The sequence below is a fragment of the Oryzias melastigma genome, unplaced genomic scaffold, assembly GCF_002922805.2.
Source record: "Oryzias melastigma strain HK-1 unplaced genomic scaffold, ASM292280v2 sc00809, whole genome shotgun sequence".
NCBI classification, from domain to species: domain Eukaryota; kingdom Metazoa; phylum Chordata; class Actinopteri; order Beloniformes; family Adrianichthyidae; genus Oryzias; species Oryzias melastigma.
In genome coordinates, this window is record NW_023417396.1 from 1 (window position 1) to 14,901 (window position 14,901).

The following is a 14,901-nucleotide window of genomic DNA, read 5'->3' on the forward strand; positions in this document are numbered from 1 at the left end:
TCAGACTGAAGGAGCTTTTATTATGAAGGAGGCTGGGACTCCAGGGGAGCAGCTGATTGGAGGATCACCGTAGATTAAGATAGATGCTACAAATGAACAAGATAGGGAGGAAAAATGTAAATATTTCATATTTAGGCTACTTGTTTTCTGCTTGTATAAAATCGTAATGACTGGAAGCTGAGATAAAGCATTATTTTTTCAGATGAAGGAGAATAATAAGTAATCAAACTATACCAAATTATAATGGATTTCATTTATTTTGGTTTCTGTTTTTCAAAATAAAATTGGCGGAAAATACCAGCGAAGAGCTACAATCATTAAAGAAATCCTGTTTTCTTTGATGTAATTCTTATTTCTTTAACAAATTTTCATAAAAAAACTTAATTCAGTTATTTTTGAAGAAATAATGATTTTGTTAGTAAAAAATAACCTTAGATCACATTATTTAACATTTCTATTAACCAGATAAAATAGCTTTTGAATATAAATTAAATTAATATTTATTAACCTATTGAATCTAATCACATTGAAATGTGGATCAAATAGAATTTGTGAACTTGTTAATAAAAGCTAATTCAAGATTTTAGCAGCAGTGATGATAAATCCATGAATAACATTGCTTAGAATGTAAAGTTAGTCTCAGGTTTTGAGCCTTTCTCTGATGACGCAGCAGTTGATGCCACACGCAAGAATTATTTGTTTAATTTAATCTCAGTTTAACCATAAAATAAATATTATCATTTAGAGAACCAAAAGATCCTGCTATGACCCAATGACCAACTCATTCAAAAAACAAAAATTAAGCTGTATTTGAGAAAAAAATAAAAATAAAAAAAGCAGAGTGCCATTAAAGCAAAACTAAAAAATTTCTAAGAAAAAAAATTGTCGTTAAAATACAATTATTGCTGAGAAGATTAAATTGGTGACTATCAATAAACAAATAAAACTAATTTAAACATAGTATCACACAAATAAAATAACTCTTAGCTTTAAAGTGTTAATATTAAACAGTTTTAGCTAAAATATTTTCAGCATCTGTCACATAAATCACCTATTAAAAAGGTGAAAGTATGATAATGAAAAGCAACCACTGCTTGTGTACATAATGTAAACTTTACTTTATTACTTTATCGTCTTTTTTTCCCAAAGGAGTTCACATAAAATTCTGTTTCTTCCTGTTGATCAGCACATGAGTATCAGCTTGTGCCCTCATCCATCTTTGTACCTGAATGAAGCTTAGTGGGGATTTGAACAGGCGCCGCCCACTCTCACCCCGTGACAGCTGCTGTGTCTGACTCACCTTGATCAGGACGAAGCTGCATGGCTCCGGAAACGGAAGAAGAAAAGTCTGGAGGTCAAGTGTGTTCATGGGTTGAAAATGTGTCATTTCTGTTCAAATCTCAGTTTCTCCTCGACTAAAATCTGCCAGACGGATAATTCAAGAATCAGTTTAAAGCAAGTCACAGAAGAGCATCCTTTCATTTATTTATTTATTTTTTAAAGCTGACACGTGAGCGCTCCAAGAATCACACAGTGATGGTTCCAGACTGACGAAAGAGGTTCCATAAAAATTGCAACACTTGTTGGCAGCGTTGTGAAAAACCCTGGCAGTCCAAGGACGGCTTTCAACATATAATTTGTGTTTTTTTTAGTCACAGATGTGGTTTTGTCATCAGTGAGTGTGTCTGGACGGGCACTCAAGGCCACTCCCAGTGAGCTCATGCGCACTTCAACCAACATTTATGTCTTTTGTTAGAGTAAAGAAGACACCAGACATAACAATATGAGATGAATTTAATTTCTGCAAAAACCTTTTTTCTATTATAGTCTTATAAACTCTCTCCTTAATATTTAAATATCACGAAAAAGTTTTTAAAAATGACCCTTTGATAGGATACAGATTCAAGGCCCACTGTTTGATTGATTCAAGCATTTATTTGTTTATTGTTCACATTAATTGAGGTTCCAGCTCATGAAACTCACAAAAAATAAAACAGAAAAATTAAAAACGGGACAAATTTCATTTTGGAATTAACATCTCAGGGTTTGGAGGAAGACTGGAGGTCCAACGTGAAATCTCCAGTCAGTCATGATCTGAGCTGCTGGTGTTGATAAACTCTGATTCCTTCAATCCACTATTTATACATGAGGTTTCAGAGAATTTCATGACTCCTTCGGCTGAGGATCTGGAAGCAGATTTCAGCTTCCAGCAGAACAGACTCTTCCCATTTTAATAAAGTTTTGAAGATGAAAATAACATTTTAAACTGACAGATCTGTTTTTATCTTTTTGCAAAAACCAAGAAGTAAATTGTGATTTCTCCACAGAATTCTAATTTCTGTTTTTTGTGTGTTTTATGAGCTGGAACCACAATTTATGTAAAAAAAACAAAAACAATACAAGAAATCAAGTGAACAGTGGGGCCAGAATCTATATTCAGTTTATTTATTTATTTTTTGAAAGGGTGTGTATGTTTAAATATAGATACTTATGAGATTATTTCCTTCCCAAAATGTAAAATGAAAACATGTCATAAGAGGACAGACCACATGTCCAGGGTTTAACCTGCATTTGTCTGACAGCAGTGACCCTGTGACCCTAAACAGTAGAAGTGTAGAGAAAAATCATTTCTGTGATATATCACAATATTTAATTATGCATTTATAAGAAAAAGTAGTTCTGCGGCTTTTATTTATATATATATATATATTTATATGAGGAAAAATGATACAAATGTCCAATCTACAATAAAGTATGTTATTAAAACGAATAGAAAACAGAAAAAACAACCTTTTTTGTTCTATTGTAGAATAACTGAACAAAGGAGAACAAAAACCGGCACTCCTGCTTTTTTATTGGCTGGACCGGACGTTTCATTTTAAAAGCTTCAGTGTTGCTGCCGAAAAGCTTCTTATTGTGATTTAGCTGCATTTCAAAATAAAGCTGTTACTTTACCCGGTCGGGTATGTGAGCAGTCTTTGGGAATGTTACAAAGCTATAAACAATTTGAGTAAGAATATCTGGAGTTTTTATACAAGTGACAAACTGTAAGTTACAGTTTATGACACTGAGAAGAATTTTATTCTTCTACATCGTTTCCTTTTGTGCGTCTAGATTCACAGCCAAAATTTAAAATGCGATTTGCTTAAATAATAATTCATAAATATAATAGAATAAACCCAAAATAACATTAAAACCTATACAGATCCAGTGCAGATTACAGTGACGCCTGTGTGATGGCAGAGAGGAGTCAACAGGTGCTCCACAGGTCATCTAATTCCTCCCCGAGTCCTCCACTTCAGTGAAGTCATTCTCACGGTCCTGTCAAAAAAGGAAGAGAGACAATCAGAAACAGAAAATGAGGCGTTTGTTTGGACTGGCACGGCCGGAACTTCAGCTCATTTCCAACTTTAAAACAATTTCTGCCAAAAAAGGTCACAAGTGTACAAAAACATGCTAAAATCTATGACTCGTGATGGTGAGTACACATGTGAAAAGATTTATTTTTCAGAAGAAAAAGACTTTATGTAAAAGTAACTAAATACATAATTGTTATTCAAAGACCCACTCTGATTAAAATAGTGTTTTTAACATGTTCTTGTGGTATTTTTCTCATGATGGAGGACATTTATAAAGACACTTAACTGCATGTCTGAGTATTTCTTTGTTCAAATTGTTTTAAATCAGGAGCAAATGAAAAAATAGTCTTGGAATCCCTTTGACTAGATCCATGTACGTCTTTGTCCGAGTCGGCATCTCATCCGACTCAAAACTGTACGGCTGGAAAGCTCCAATATTGCTCCCTGTTTTTGTTGCCCTGGTGATGTTAGATTGTGGGCTGTAAGCTAGCATGAGAGAGTGTAAACAGAGAGCTCTCGGTAACTCAGCGCCAACAGTCCCATCCACAACTCAGAGGTGGATTTCTGAAGAACTATTGCCGCTCTGCAGAAATTCTCACAGAAAATGATTTTATTGATTTGTCTAAAAACGGCATAATCATAATAAAACGGGAAGTTGGAAGATCTCACCTAAACGTTTAACATTATGACAGACTTTTATTCCTCTGTATTGACACTGACCTTTATTTGTGGAGAGTCAACGCCCTCAGGTGCCTCGGAAAAGTGCATGCTGGGTAAAACGGGAGCGTGGGACGTGCGGGCGTTAAACTGGCTGCCCACGCTGTAAAGACGAGGTCTTTTGATTTGGTCTTGGCTGGAAAGAGGAGTGAAGCTGTTCCGACGCAGGAAAGGTGGAGGCATGCCGTCCGTCCTGCCTTTAGTCTAAAAGAAAACAGCCCAAACAGAAACATGATGGGTGGATTAGCTTAACAAAATAAAAGCCCTCATCCGTCTGAAATCATGGTGTCACCTACATGCAAGTGTGACAAACAACACAAGCAGAAAAAATAAAAAGTTATTGGAAAATAAAAGCACCATAAATAGGAAAGTGGTGGTCATGATGGCCTCAGCAGTCTGGACAGACATGGACAACACCCTGTGTCTGAACGTCTGACGCGGCTCAGCTAATCAGCTCCGAGCGTTCATGAAGGAAGCTGATTAGGAAATGAAGACTAAAATGAAACATTACTCACACGTCCAAGGACTGAAAACAATGAAATAATCCAATCAGAGTGGTAGAAAAAGTTGCCCCGTGTTGATTTTGTGGCATTTCTTTAGTCTACTCGGGATTTATTTTTATTTTGAAGTTTTTACCATTAAAAATGTCCCATTTTTATCCCTTAAAAAGTTCTGTTTTCTGTTGAGACGTTTGGAAAGTAATTATTTCTTTACAATTAGACACAAAGACAATTATTTTTTAGGACTATTGCTTGAAGAAAATGATTTTAAAACATTTTGAGTGACTTTATATTTGAAAGGATAGTCATTTTTGCAATTAGAAGGCCAAAACCATTGACTGTAAAAATAATTATTATCAATAGTTATTCTTATATACAGTCTATGGCCAAAACATTGAAATTAACGGCCAAACAATCAACAGGTGCAGCTGTACCGCCAAAATAAAGTCAATAATTAAGCTTATGTCTGTGTTGTTGTTGGGAATAGAGAACACAAATGCTGTCATGCACCAACATGAAGAACACTATAATTAGTTCTGACAGTTGGGAATGGGAAACACGTGTTAAGTCTTTAGAACAACAACCGTCTGAGCAAATGGTGCTAAAATAAACAATAGGGTAAACATGATGTGTGCGCTCCAACTATTAGCCTTTACACTGTTTAACAGCATTACATTTAAATGAAATATTGAGTCAATATGTCATTGGAATGACATTCCTTTCATCTTTTCCCGTTCATCGGAATATGTTTTTACCAAAATTACAGTCACCGTTTGTTCCCAGTTTATGAAAGGAGCCTGGGGGCCACATTTGGCCCACGGGCCAGACTTTGGACATGCCTTAATGTAAACATTCTGAGGATTTCTTCTATTCAGTCAAGTTGAATGTTTTTCTTTAAGTTGATTGACATTTGCTGATCAGTGTCTGTAAAGTTTGTATTTTAATGTTTTGAATTTTTCTGATATGAACAAATTGAAAGAATAAGAAAACTAAGTTTTATGGTTTGCTTTTCATTTTAAGGATAAAACAAAAGTCTTTTTTTGAAAATCTGACATACAGCTTTAGTTTTTTAACACATAGAGGATTTAAAAAATCTTGTCAGCTTTTAATTCATAGGAGAAACTTCAAACTTTTTCATTTTCAACTGATTTTGAGTTTTCCCACTGTTAGATAACTTCATTTCAAAATAAGAGCCATGATTGTGTTTCCTGAGCACTAAAAGAAAACTTGAACCAGTAGGAAAATAATTTAAATTCAAACTAAAGTAACATCAATTAACAAAAATATAACAATCCAAAGTAAAATATAGATAAACTGAAAAAATCTTGAGTACTTTAACTAATTATGTAGCATTGCCACATATGTTTTTTTTTATTTTAACAGAATAGGAATGTCTTTTAGGAATGTATATTTCAGTAATGACTTTCCATGTGTTAACCCAAGTTAAAAAGGTCTAGTATGTATGGTTTTTTTTTTAGTTTATTTTTGAATGGTGGTGGACTTTTTACTACATTTGGACATTTGGACCACAAACATGGCTACCAGGGGACTTCCTGTCGCACAGGTGTACCACTGATGACAAACATTTCAAAAGGGAAGCGAGTCTCTGGGAAAAGGTTGGAACAGGCCTGACTAGAGTGAGGATTCCGGAGCCAGCCACTCACAACGTCGACTGCTGCAGAAAACCTTATAATATGGACTACCGAGACATTGGAGAAGAGTACCATTCAATGGAAGAAGGTGGAATTCCAGCTGCTATTTGGTGAGACCTTCCCATTCTTCGTCAACAGACATCCGGTAAGCTCCATATTGGGATCCTGTGGACGGGACGTTGAAAATCCGCGATCTCCTTAGACTGCTTCCATCACAAAGGAGGAGGATGCCAAAGGGACGCAGTGATTGTGTATATAAGGACTAATGTATATAGACTTTGGTACATCTGGGTGAAGGACTGGGGAAGTTTGTGAAGAAATGGAAAAAATGATAAAGGAAAAAAGGCATATATTTAAGTTGTTTAACTCTCTATATTTTATCCATAAGACATACATTTATACCCTATTTTTTTTTTTTTTTTTTTGTAATTCTCCGCTTTATTGTAGAGTGTTACAATTATTTTCATTTCACTACAAGTAAACTACAAGTAAAATGCTCTGAAGACAAAAATAAAAATTTACCTTGAACTAAAAAAACTAAAAATAGTTTTTTTTCAGGAACTAAGCCTAAAATTCAAGCAAGTATGACTAAAGTTACATATTATGTCATAGTGGGTCTGAATCCTCATGGAAAAGATTTAAATATAAACATTTGGTTTCATGAGGAAGTAAAACATCCTAAAGTTAGCTGCAGTAATACTCATCTCCATGTGACACACAGATCTGCAGAGGAAGCTGAATTTACTGGCATCCAAGCGGATACTATTTCTGCCACCTACCAAAATATTCAAGCAGACTCCCCGCCCCCTTCATTTCCCTCCTCCTCCAGTAGAACAGTAGTGTAAAAACTGTGAAATACCACAACCTTTTCCAAGTGTTTACTGGCTCTCCAAAGTGGATGTCAGGTCGTCTGTGGGAATGGCGCCCGCAGAGACTCCACCCTCAACCCACACAGACTCCACAAACACTCAGGATGTGCAGGAGAGGTGAGGGGGGGGTTAAGGCTGTGAGCGCCATAACAGGTTTAAATGTACCAAACAGAGGACTCACATCAGCAGCTGCTTGTATTCAGAGGTAATTCTGACTCGTTTTCAGTACTTGTGCTTGACGTTTCGCTCAGGATTATCAGAAACAGATAAAAGTTTGAAGGTTTTGAGCAGATGTTTCCAATCAAAGTGTACGCAGAGACTCCTGGTAATCTGGAAACTCAAAGCAGGATGAGATGGTTTAAGGTGTAATTTTGGTCTAAATTCCTAAGTTTAAGATGGGCTCCAACTGTTTTCTTGTCATGGCAGGTCACTCACTGAAGGGAAGCACATATATGGAGGGGCTGATAGCATAACATCTAAAAAAACGAACTTACTAATGGTCTGTCCCTGTGAGTGTTTACGGCCTCCACCCCCAGGTCGAACTTATCCACGTTACAGCCTGGAGGGGTGAGACAGAACCCAAATTAACCACAAGTGGAGAAAAAACAGAGGGAATTTCAGCAGACGGCTACATACCATAAGCCACAGGAGTGAGTTTCAGGACGGTGTGCAGAGGGCATTTCAGGTAGGGCAGATCATCTAAACCAAAAGAAAGAAGAAGAAGAAGTGACGCAGGATGCTTGGAAAGATCGTTCTGTTTTCATCTTTAGGGGAGGATGTTAGGGGATTTTTTTGCCCATGCAGGACAGGACACACCTAAAGACACTTCAGCAGCTCCATAAACTCTGGTGGTCAGTCTGTGTGTGTGGGAGTGGACAAAAGCTGCGTCATGACCTGGCTACTGTTTTTCTCTTTGTCACCGTCCACGCTCTGATCTACAAGGTTTGTGAGCATGCTCGGAGGATAATTAAGGGAAATGTTGGGAGCTTCAAAAACAACTTTGACAGGAAACTGTCCACAACCAGAGGACACATGCAGACACAAACTGAACCTGTGGCATTGCTAAACCCTTGGTGTGAGTTCTTCATCCCCCCATGAAAACACATGCACTGTGGGAGTGAATGGCTGTTCTGTCCTGAAGTTGGCCTGTGATGGACTGGTGACCTTTGCTGTGTGTACCTCGCCTCCTGCCCGGTGACAGCTGGGATACGGACCAGCCTCCGCACAACCTTAAACAGGATGAAGCCAAATCAAATAAGAACTAGCTAGATGGGGATTGTGAGTAGCATCATTAATCACTGAAGAGCAAAAGGTAGGTCAGACCTGGATGTGGTTAGGTGTGTCATATTCTCAGATAGATTCATAAAAACATCACTTCAGACCGACGTTTTGATTTAAATATTATTTTTGAAGAAATTTCAGGTTTTGTGTAGGATTTGGTCAAAAGTGTGTCTTTTTCTAAGCAGATAATATTTTAAGGGGTTATCAGTTGTTTTTATTGTAAACCTAATCATTATAGTTTATAATGTGAACATTTTTATTTAGTGTAAATGGAAAAATGTTGATTTTCTTTTTCAAAATATTTTGCTTCATTTAAACTTAAAGTTCTTTACTTGGAGTTCAAACATTTTATAACTCACCTATAAAGTGGGTTAAATATGTTTAAAAACTTGAAGACGCTTTAAGTCGACGTTTTGTTGATACAAAAACATGGTCTGGATTTTTTTGGCAATCCAGTTTAATCTGGAGACTTTCAGCTGCTTTAGCATTTATTTAATATAAACCTCTGCAACTCCAAGACAAACAGTTGATCATACCTTATTTAGTAATGTATTTTTTTTCCTGTATTTGTTTTTAGTGGAAGGAATTTGAGATATTTGTACTTTGGCGACCCCTTGTGGCAAACTAAAGAAAAACACTAACTTGTTTTCTTAAAAAATGAGAAGTAAAGTGAACTCTAAATGTAGTTGACATCCTGATCTGATTGTTTCAGACACACATTTAAATTTAGGGTGTTCATAAAACATAAAACTGGAAAGCCTTCAGAGCCTCTCAACACATCACTTCTTCTAACTGGAGTCTAATCCTGTTTGGAGTTTAGGTCCCAAATGTTTCACTCAAAGACAACATTTATTTTAATGTTAATTCTGTCTTCCATGCAAATGTCACAAAACAATTTTATATTTAACAAATAAGCAACACTCTTTTGAATTTCAATGAAAAGTGAAAACATCACTTCACACTATTTTTAGTCCATGAAAAAAAGAAGCATTTGCATAACCTCATTTACTGTGCAGCTGCCAACTGGAGAGGGTCCTTTTATATTCTTCAAGGCTTCCAGGAAGCTTAAATCAAAATCAACTGCACTTCATTGTTTGCATGTGTGACACAGCCCTGATCAGCAGCATTCAAGAAAAGTTAAGAGCAGATGAGAGATTTAATAACTCTGGATTAGCAAAAAAAATGAAGGTGCATATATGGTCAAGCAAATCCACATTTTTCTGTTTGTTGAAATTGCATTTTTTTTTTTTTTTAGATACCTATTATTTATAACAGCTCCAATATTTCCCCTGCAACTGTGGCCAATAGCCAATATTTGCCGATACAGATGTAAATGTCAATAAATGAAACCAAATTTAGATTTTTTTTTGTTTCTTTATAAGAAATGTACAACTTTTTTTTTACTATAAAATCACATTATACTTGATGTTTTAAACATACAGCTAGGGATCTCATAGGAACAAGTATCACTTTAAAACTTTGAAAATATATCTGAAAACATTTACAGAGTATTAGACATAACTGTAAATCATAAGCTTTCCAGGGATCAGTTAGGAATAACATGTATCAAATATAAAATATACATGAAAACAGTCAGAACAATTACTGACTGTAAACTGAAGCTTCTCATCTATTAGGAACCAGCGTCTATGTCAAAAACGGAGTGTATCTGAAAACAGTCTGAACTATATCTGTAGATTTTTTTTAAATCAGTCAGATGCAGATAAACTCAAATTATGCAAATATGGTCAGATACTGACACTGATATATTGCCCATCCCTGTCTAAAATGTCCTTGTTGATGAGTGGATGAATACTTCACTTCTATGAACCATCTCTCTAAAACACGTCAGAATCAAGAATGAGTGAAAATGTAAAGTCAGTGTTGATTTCTGTCCTCTTTGACATTGTTCTGCATCTCTAAAATTATCAAAACAAAAAAAAATATTTTATTAAGGCTTTCCCACATGCTGATAATATCAGCACTATATATAAATTCTAATGACTTTACAGCAATTTACCAAAAAAATTATAGTTTTCAGTTTCTTATTAAAACTTAGCAGTTAATGCCAACTTTTAGAATTAGGAATCAGAATTTTAGAAAAATCAGGTGTACTTTTAGTCTGAATTCTTAACTATAACAAGGAATATAGATCTACAGAGCATAGATAAAGCGATGGGCTGTGACTGCTCTGATGCCACACTATCGTGACAGTTTCATGAAGCCGTGTGTGTCACCTGCGCCTTTGTCCAGGAAATAAGCCAGCAAGCAGCGCATGACAGCCTGATGGCAGATGACCAGAACATTTCCCTGTCGCTCCAGCTCCATAATCACCGGCTCCAGCCGCTGAACCAGGTCCTGGTAGGACTATGGAGACAGGAATTGTACACATTTGTTGAAGTGATGTCACGCGGAAGCCTTCTAAAGGGTCAGCGGCAGCTCTCACCTCTCCTCCAGGGTAGCGGTAAAGATATTTGTTCTGGTCTCTCATGACAAACTCTTTGGGATATTTTTCCTCAATCATCTTGTAGCTCATTTCTTCACACACACCCTGAATACAAACAATAGATTAGATTTTTGGCAGCGTGCAGCTGCCCGTACCTTCAGTCATGGGCTATGCAACATACAGCATCGATCTCATTCAGAATCTTCCACTGCTCGTAGTGGACACCCAGCTCCTCGGCTGTCTGGATGGTGCGTCTCAGTTGGCTGGTCCACACTTTCAGGTCTGACAGCTTGTGCTCCTCGATGAAACCCCTCAAGGCTGCTGCAAACTGTTAAAATCAACATGTCAGCCCCCAGAATCACTATTTAATACATGAGTTTCACACACAAGCTTGTTTTTCATGAATGCAGATTCAACTTTTAGACATTTTAGTCCTTTAATTTGTAATTTTTAAACTAACTGGGCAAAAGTAGTAAATACAATAGATTTGAATCAGCATATGCAGGAATAAGAAAGTGGCGAGCACCTGCTTTCCTCTCTCTGACAGCTCAGAGTCTCCTCCCAGGAGCCCCTCCACATTGTGAAGGCTCTCTCCATGCCGGCAGATGTAGATGGAGTGAGAGTGCACGTGGATGTTCATGAGGTAGTAAACGATCTTGCTTTGGATGTAGTCCTGCACTCTGTTGACCAGGAACCTGCGACCCACATTAATGACCTGAATGAGGGACAAGTTCCTGTGGAGCAGAGAAGAAAAAGATCAACCTGATGCAAATATTTACATATCTGCAGAGAGAGGAAAGCTGAGCAAGGACAAGAAGAGATATTCAGTCTGTGTTGTCTAAACAACCGCCGGAAAGTCAGGGTCAAATTCTCTGTCTCTTATTTTTTCAAAGTGTAAATCAACATTTCAACCATAAATTTTATGCACTTCTACTAAGATGAAGTTTAATTGAACATTACATTAAATAACCTAATAAATATTTCCTCACTGGAATGTGCAGCAAAGGCCAAATGTTTCCACAGAAAGCTCAAACTGAGATGTGACCAATTACAGTCGACAAATGTGGCCAAGAACACATCTGCTTTAAAAAGTGACTGATAAACGAGAGATAAACTTTCATTGCTTGAAGTTTTGTTGTTGTTATTTCGTCTTTTTTTAAACCAATTCAGTTGGAATCCTGTTGGAAAGGTGCTACTAATGACTGAGCTGGAAAAGTTTGATTGTTGTGTTCACAAACGGTAGCTGATAATGCTGCGGCGAGTTTGAGCGTTTAAAGGTTAAATGTCTTCCCGGGCCGTCCTTTATTGCTCTCCGTTCCAGGAAGAGCGACACACGTTATTGGTAACGACCAACAGAGGTGAAGAAATCAACCATGAAGACAGGAGGTTTGCTGTAAATGTTTTTATCTTTAACGTTTTTAATTGAGATTAAAAAAAATAACCTTTTGTTCAAAGTCTGCCTTGTGGTAAAATGAGCTTATAACTCCACCTGCTGGACAACTACTGCAACTTCATACTTTTAAGCCATAAAAGTAAAAAAAAAAGTAAGCATTTTTAATAATAATAAAAAATACATCTCAATGTTTTCATAATTTGATTAAATGAGTTTTAGCACAGTTTCTAACTAGAAAAAGTTCCAGTATACATAGGTGATGTCATACTTGTCGTGATCGTCAGGATCCAAAGGCTGGTATGTCACTTTGTAGCATTCTATGCGTTTCAGGAAGTCCTCCATGACGCTGTCACTGCCGCTCTCTGGGTAATCTGGACTAGAGACCTTCACCTCCTTCAAGAAGGAAACATTTGAAAACTTCAGACATTTTTCTGCTTGTTAATTCATAAAGGGGGTTGCAGTTACACAAATGAAAAAGGAAAAAATAAAAAAAAAATCATACCATGATGTTTTCAGCAATGACATCTGGATCATCACATAATGACTCCACAAAGAACACCTGAGAAAAAAACAATCTAATTCAAGAACAATCTATTAACCACTAAAGTAAAGTGAAAAAAATGTATAAGGAAAAAACAAAGACAAAAAAATTTAAAAAGATAACACAACTTAACATATTATGGAATAGAAAATAACATAATATAACAAAGTATTACATGGCATAAAGTAACATAGGGTAACATAATGTATCATAGCATAACAGCATAACATAACATGACGTAACGTGGTGTAATGTGGCATAACATAATGTAACATAATATAATGTAGCGTAACATAACGTAATGTAACATAACATAACGTAGCATAACATAACGTAGCGTAACATAACGTAGTGTAACATAACGTAGTTGCGTAACGCAGTGTAACGTAACGTAGTGTAACATAACGTAGAGTTAAGTAACGCAGTGTAACATAATGCAGCGTTACGTAACGTAGTGTAACATAACGTAGTGTAATATAACATAGAATTGCGTAACATAGCGCAAAAAAGCATACAGTAACATAACGTAGAGTTACATAACGTAGTGTAACATAACGTAGAGTTAAGAAACGTAGTGTAACATAACGTAGTGTAACATAACGAAGTGTAACATAACGTAGAGTTAAGAAACGTAGTGTAACATAACGAAGTGTAACATAACGTAGAGTTAAGTAGCGTAGTGTAACATAACATAGTGTAACATAACGTAGAGTTGCATAACGTTGTGTAACATAACATAGTGTTATGTAACGTTGTGTAACATAATGTAGTGTAACATAACATAGTGTAACATAAAATAACATAACGTAGCATAATGTAGCGTTACGTAACGTAGCGTAACTTAACGTAGCTCACCACAGCATAGCCTACAGTAACGTAACATTACATAACATAAAGTAACATAGGGTAACACAGGATAGAATAACGTAACGTAGTGTAGCATAATGTAACATAACAAAATAACGTAGTGTAGCATAATGTAATGTAGCATAATGTAATGTAGCATAATGTAATGTAGCATAATGTAATGTAGCATAATGTAACGTAGCGTACCACAGCACAGCACAAGACAACATTACACAACACATAAATGAATAAAATTAATACAATAGGTCATGGAGTCTTTTTAAAAAAAAAAACATCTTCAATCCCTCATGAGTATCAGGGTCTCTTAAAAGGTTATAATTTGAAAAACGTCATTATAACTGGATTTTATTTTTAAAATAACTCTTTGGACAGACGTCCACATCTCTCTTCATATTGTACATCGGCTAAAGTGAATTTCCCGGAACTGGAACATTTATTTTTCCACACAGAGTTTTTCATCATCCATCTATCAGCGGTTTTAAATCTGACCTTGTATGCATTGTCGTTTGCAAAGTTCAGGATGAGCTCCCTCCTCTCTCTGGTGGTGTTTGTGGCGTCAAAAACCTGACCAACAATAAAGGAGTGAACATCAGCGTCACACTTTGTATAATATAAGCACAGGATATTGACAGAGTGTTTAGTGTTTCTTTGTCCTTACTGCGATCTGTCCTCCCTCATCATTCAGATAGGCTTTTACGTCCTGAAGGGCCACCAGAGCACACTGTCTGCAGACAAATTACAACACAGCTTCATCCACAATAAATGAACACACAGCAACTTAAAACAGGTATTTGGCAATAAGGTGTCCTTGAAATTAGCAGGAAAAAGCCAAGTTTTTAGTAGTTAGTACTAGTAGATGTAAAGATGTGCTCCTTTATGTACTCACTTTCTGATTTTCATTGCCTCTTCATTGTCATGCTTGAAGAAGTCATAGGACTTGTACGCCCTGACTGCTTTCCTCCTATAGACTCCAAGATTAAAGACTAAAAAAACACAGTGGGGGAGAGGAGGTATTTTGTTAGAGTTTAATTATATCTAAAGATGCCAAACTGGTTTGCTGACCTTCTTTATAGATCAACACAAACAAAAACTGCAAACAGAGCTTAGCAAAACAGGAATTTAAAATTTATAAAGGAACAAAGCTGAAGATCTCAACATGAATGTGGAAGCCGGTTTATCCTGAAACACACGGGTGAAATTTAAATGTTCAAAACCAGATGGATCCGATTGATTCTTGAATGTTTTAATTCTAATTTAAATGCTGCATGGGTTTTTG

The 14,901-nt window shown here is 36.3% G+C and overlaps 1 protein-coding gene across 1 annotated transcript; it reads right to left on the reverse strand.

Moving 5' to 3' along the window:
- Positions 1-2,827: 2,827 nt before the first annotated feature.
- LOC112140316 (6-phosphofructo-2-kinase/fructose-2,6-bisphosphatase 2) lies at positions 2,828-14,608 on the reverse strand (the record flags this gene model as incomplete). The annotated part of the gene is given in 13 exon segments (XM_024263222.1): positions 2,828-3,321; positions 4,080-4,280; positions 7,592-7,656; positions 7,734-7,796; positions 10,616-10,745; positions 10,825-10,929; positions 11,006-11,152; positions 11,351-11,558; positions 12,486-12,610; positions 12,720-12,776; positions 14,115-14,189; positions 14,284-14,350; positions 14,512-14,608. Coding segments are annotated over 13 exon segments (1,388 nt in total), but the record flags the coding sequence as incomplete, so codon positions are not given.
- Between the last annotated feature and the right edge of the window lie 293 nt (positions 14,609-14,901).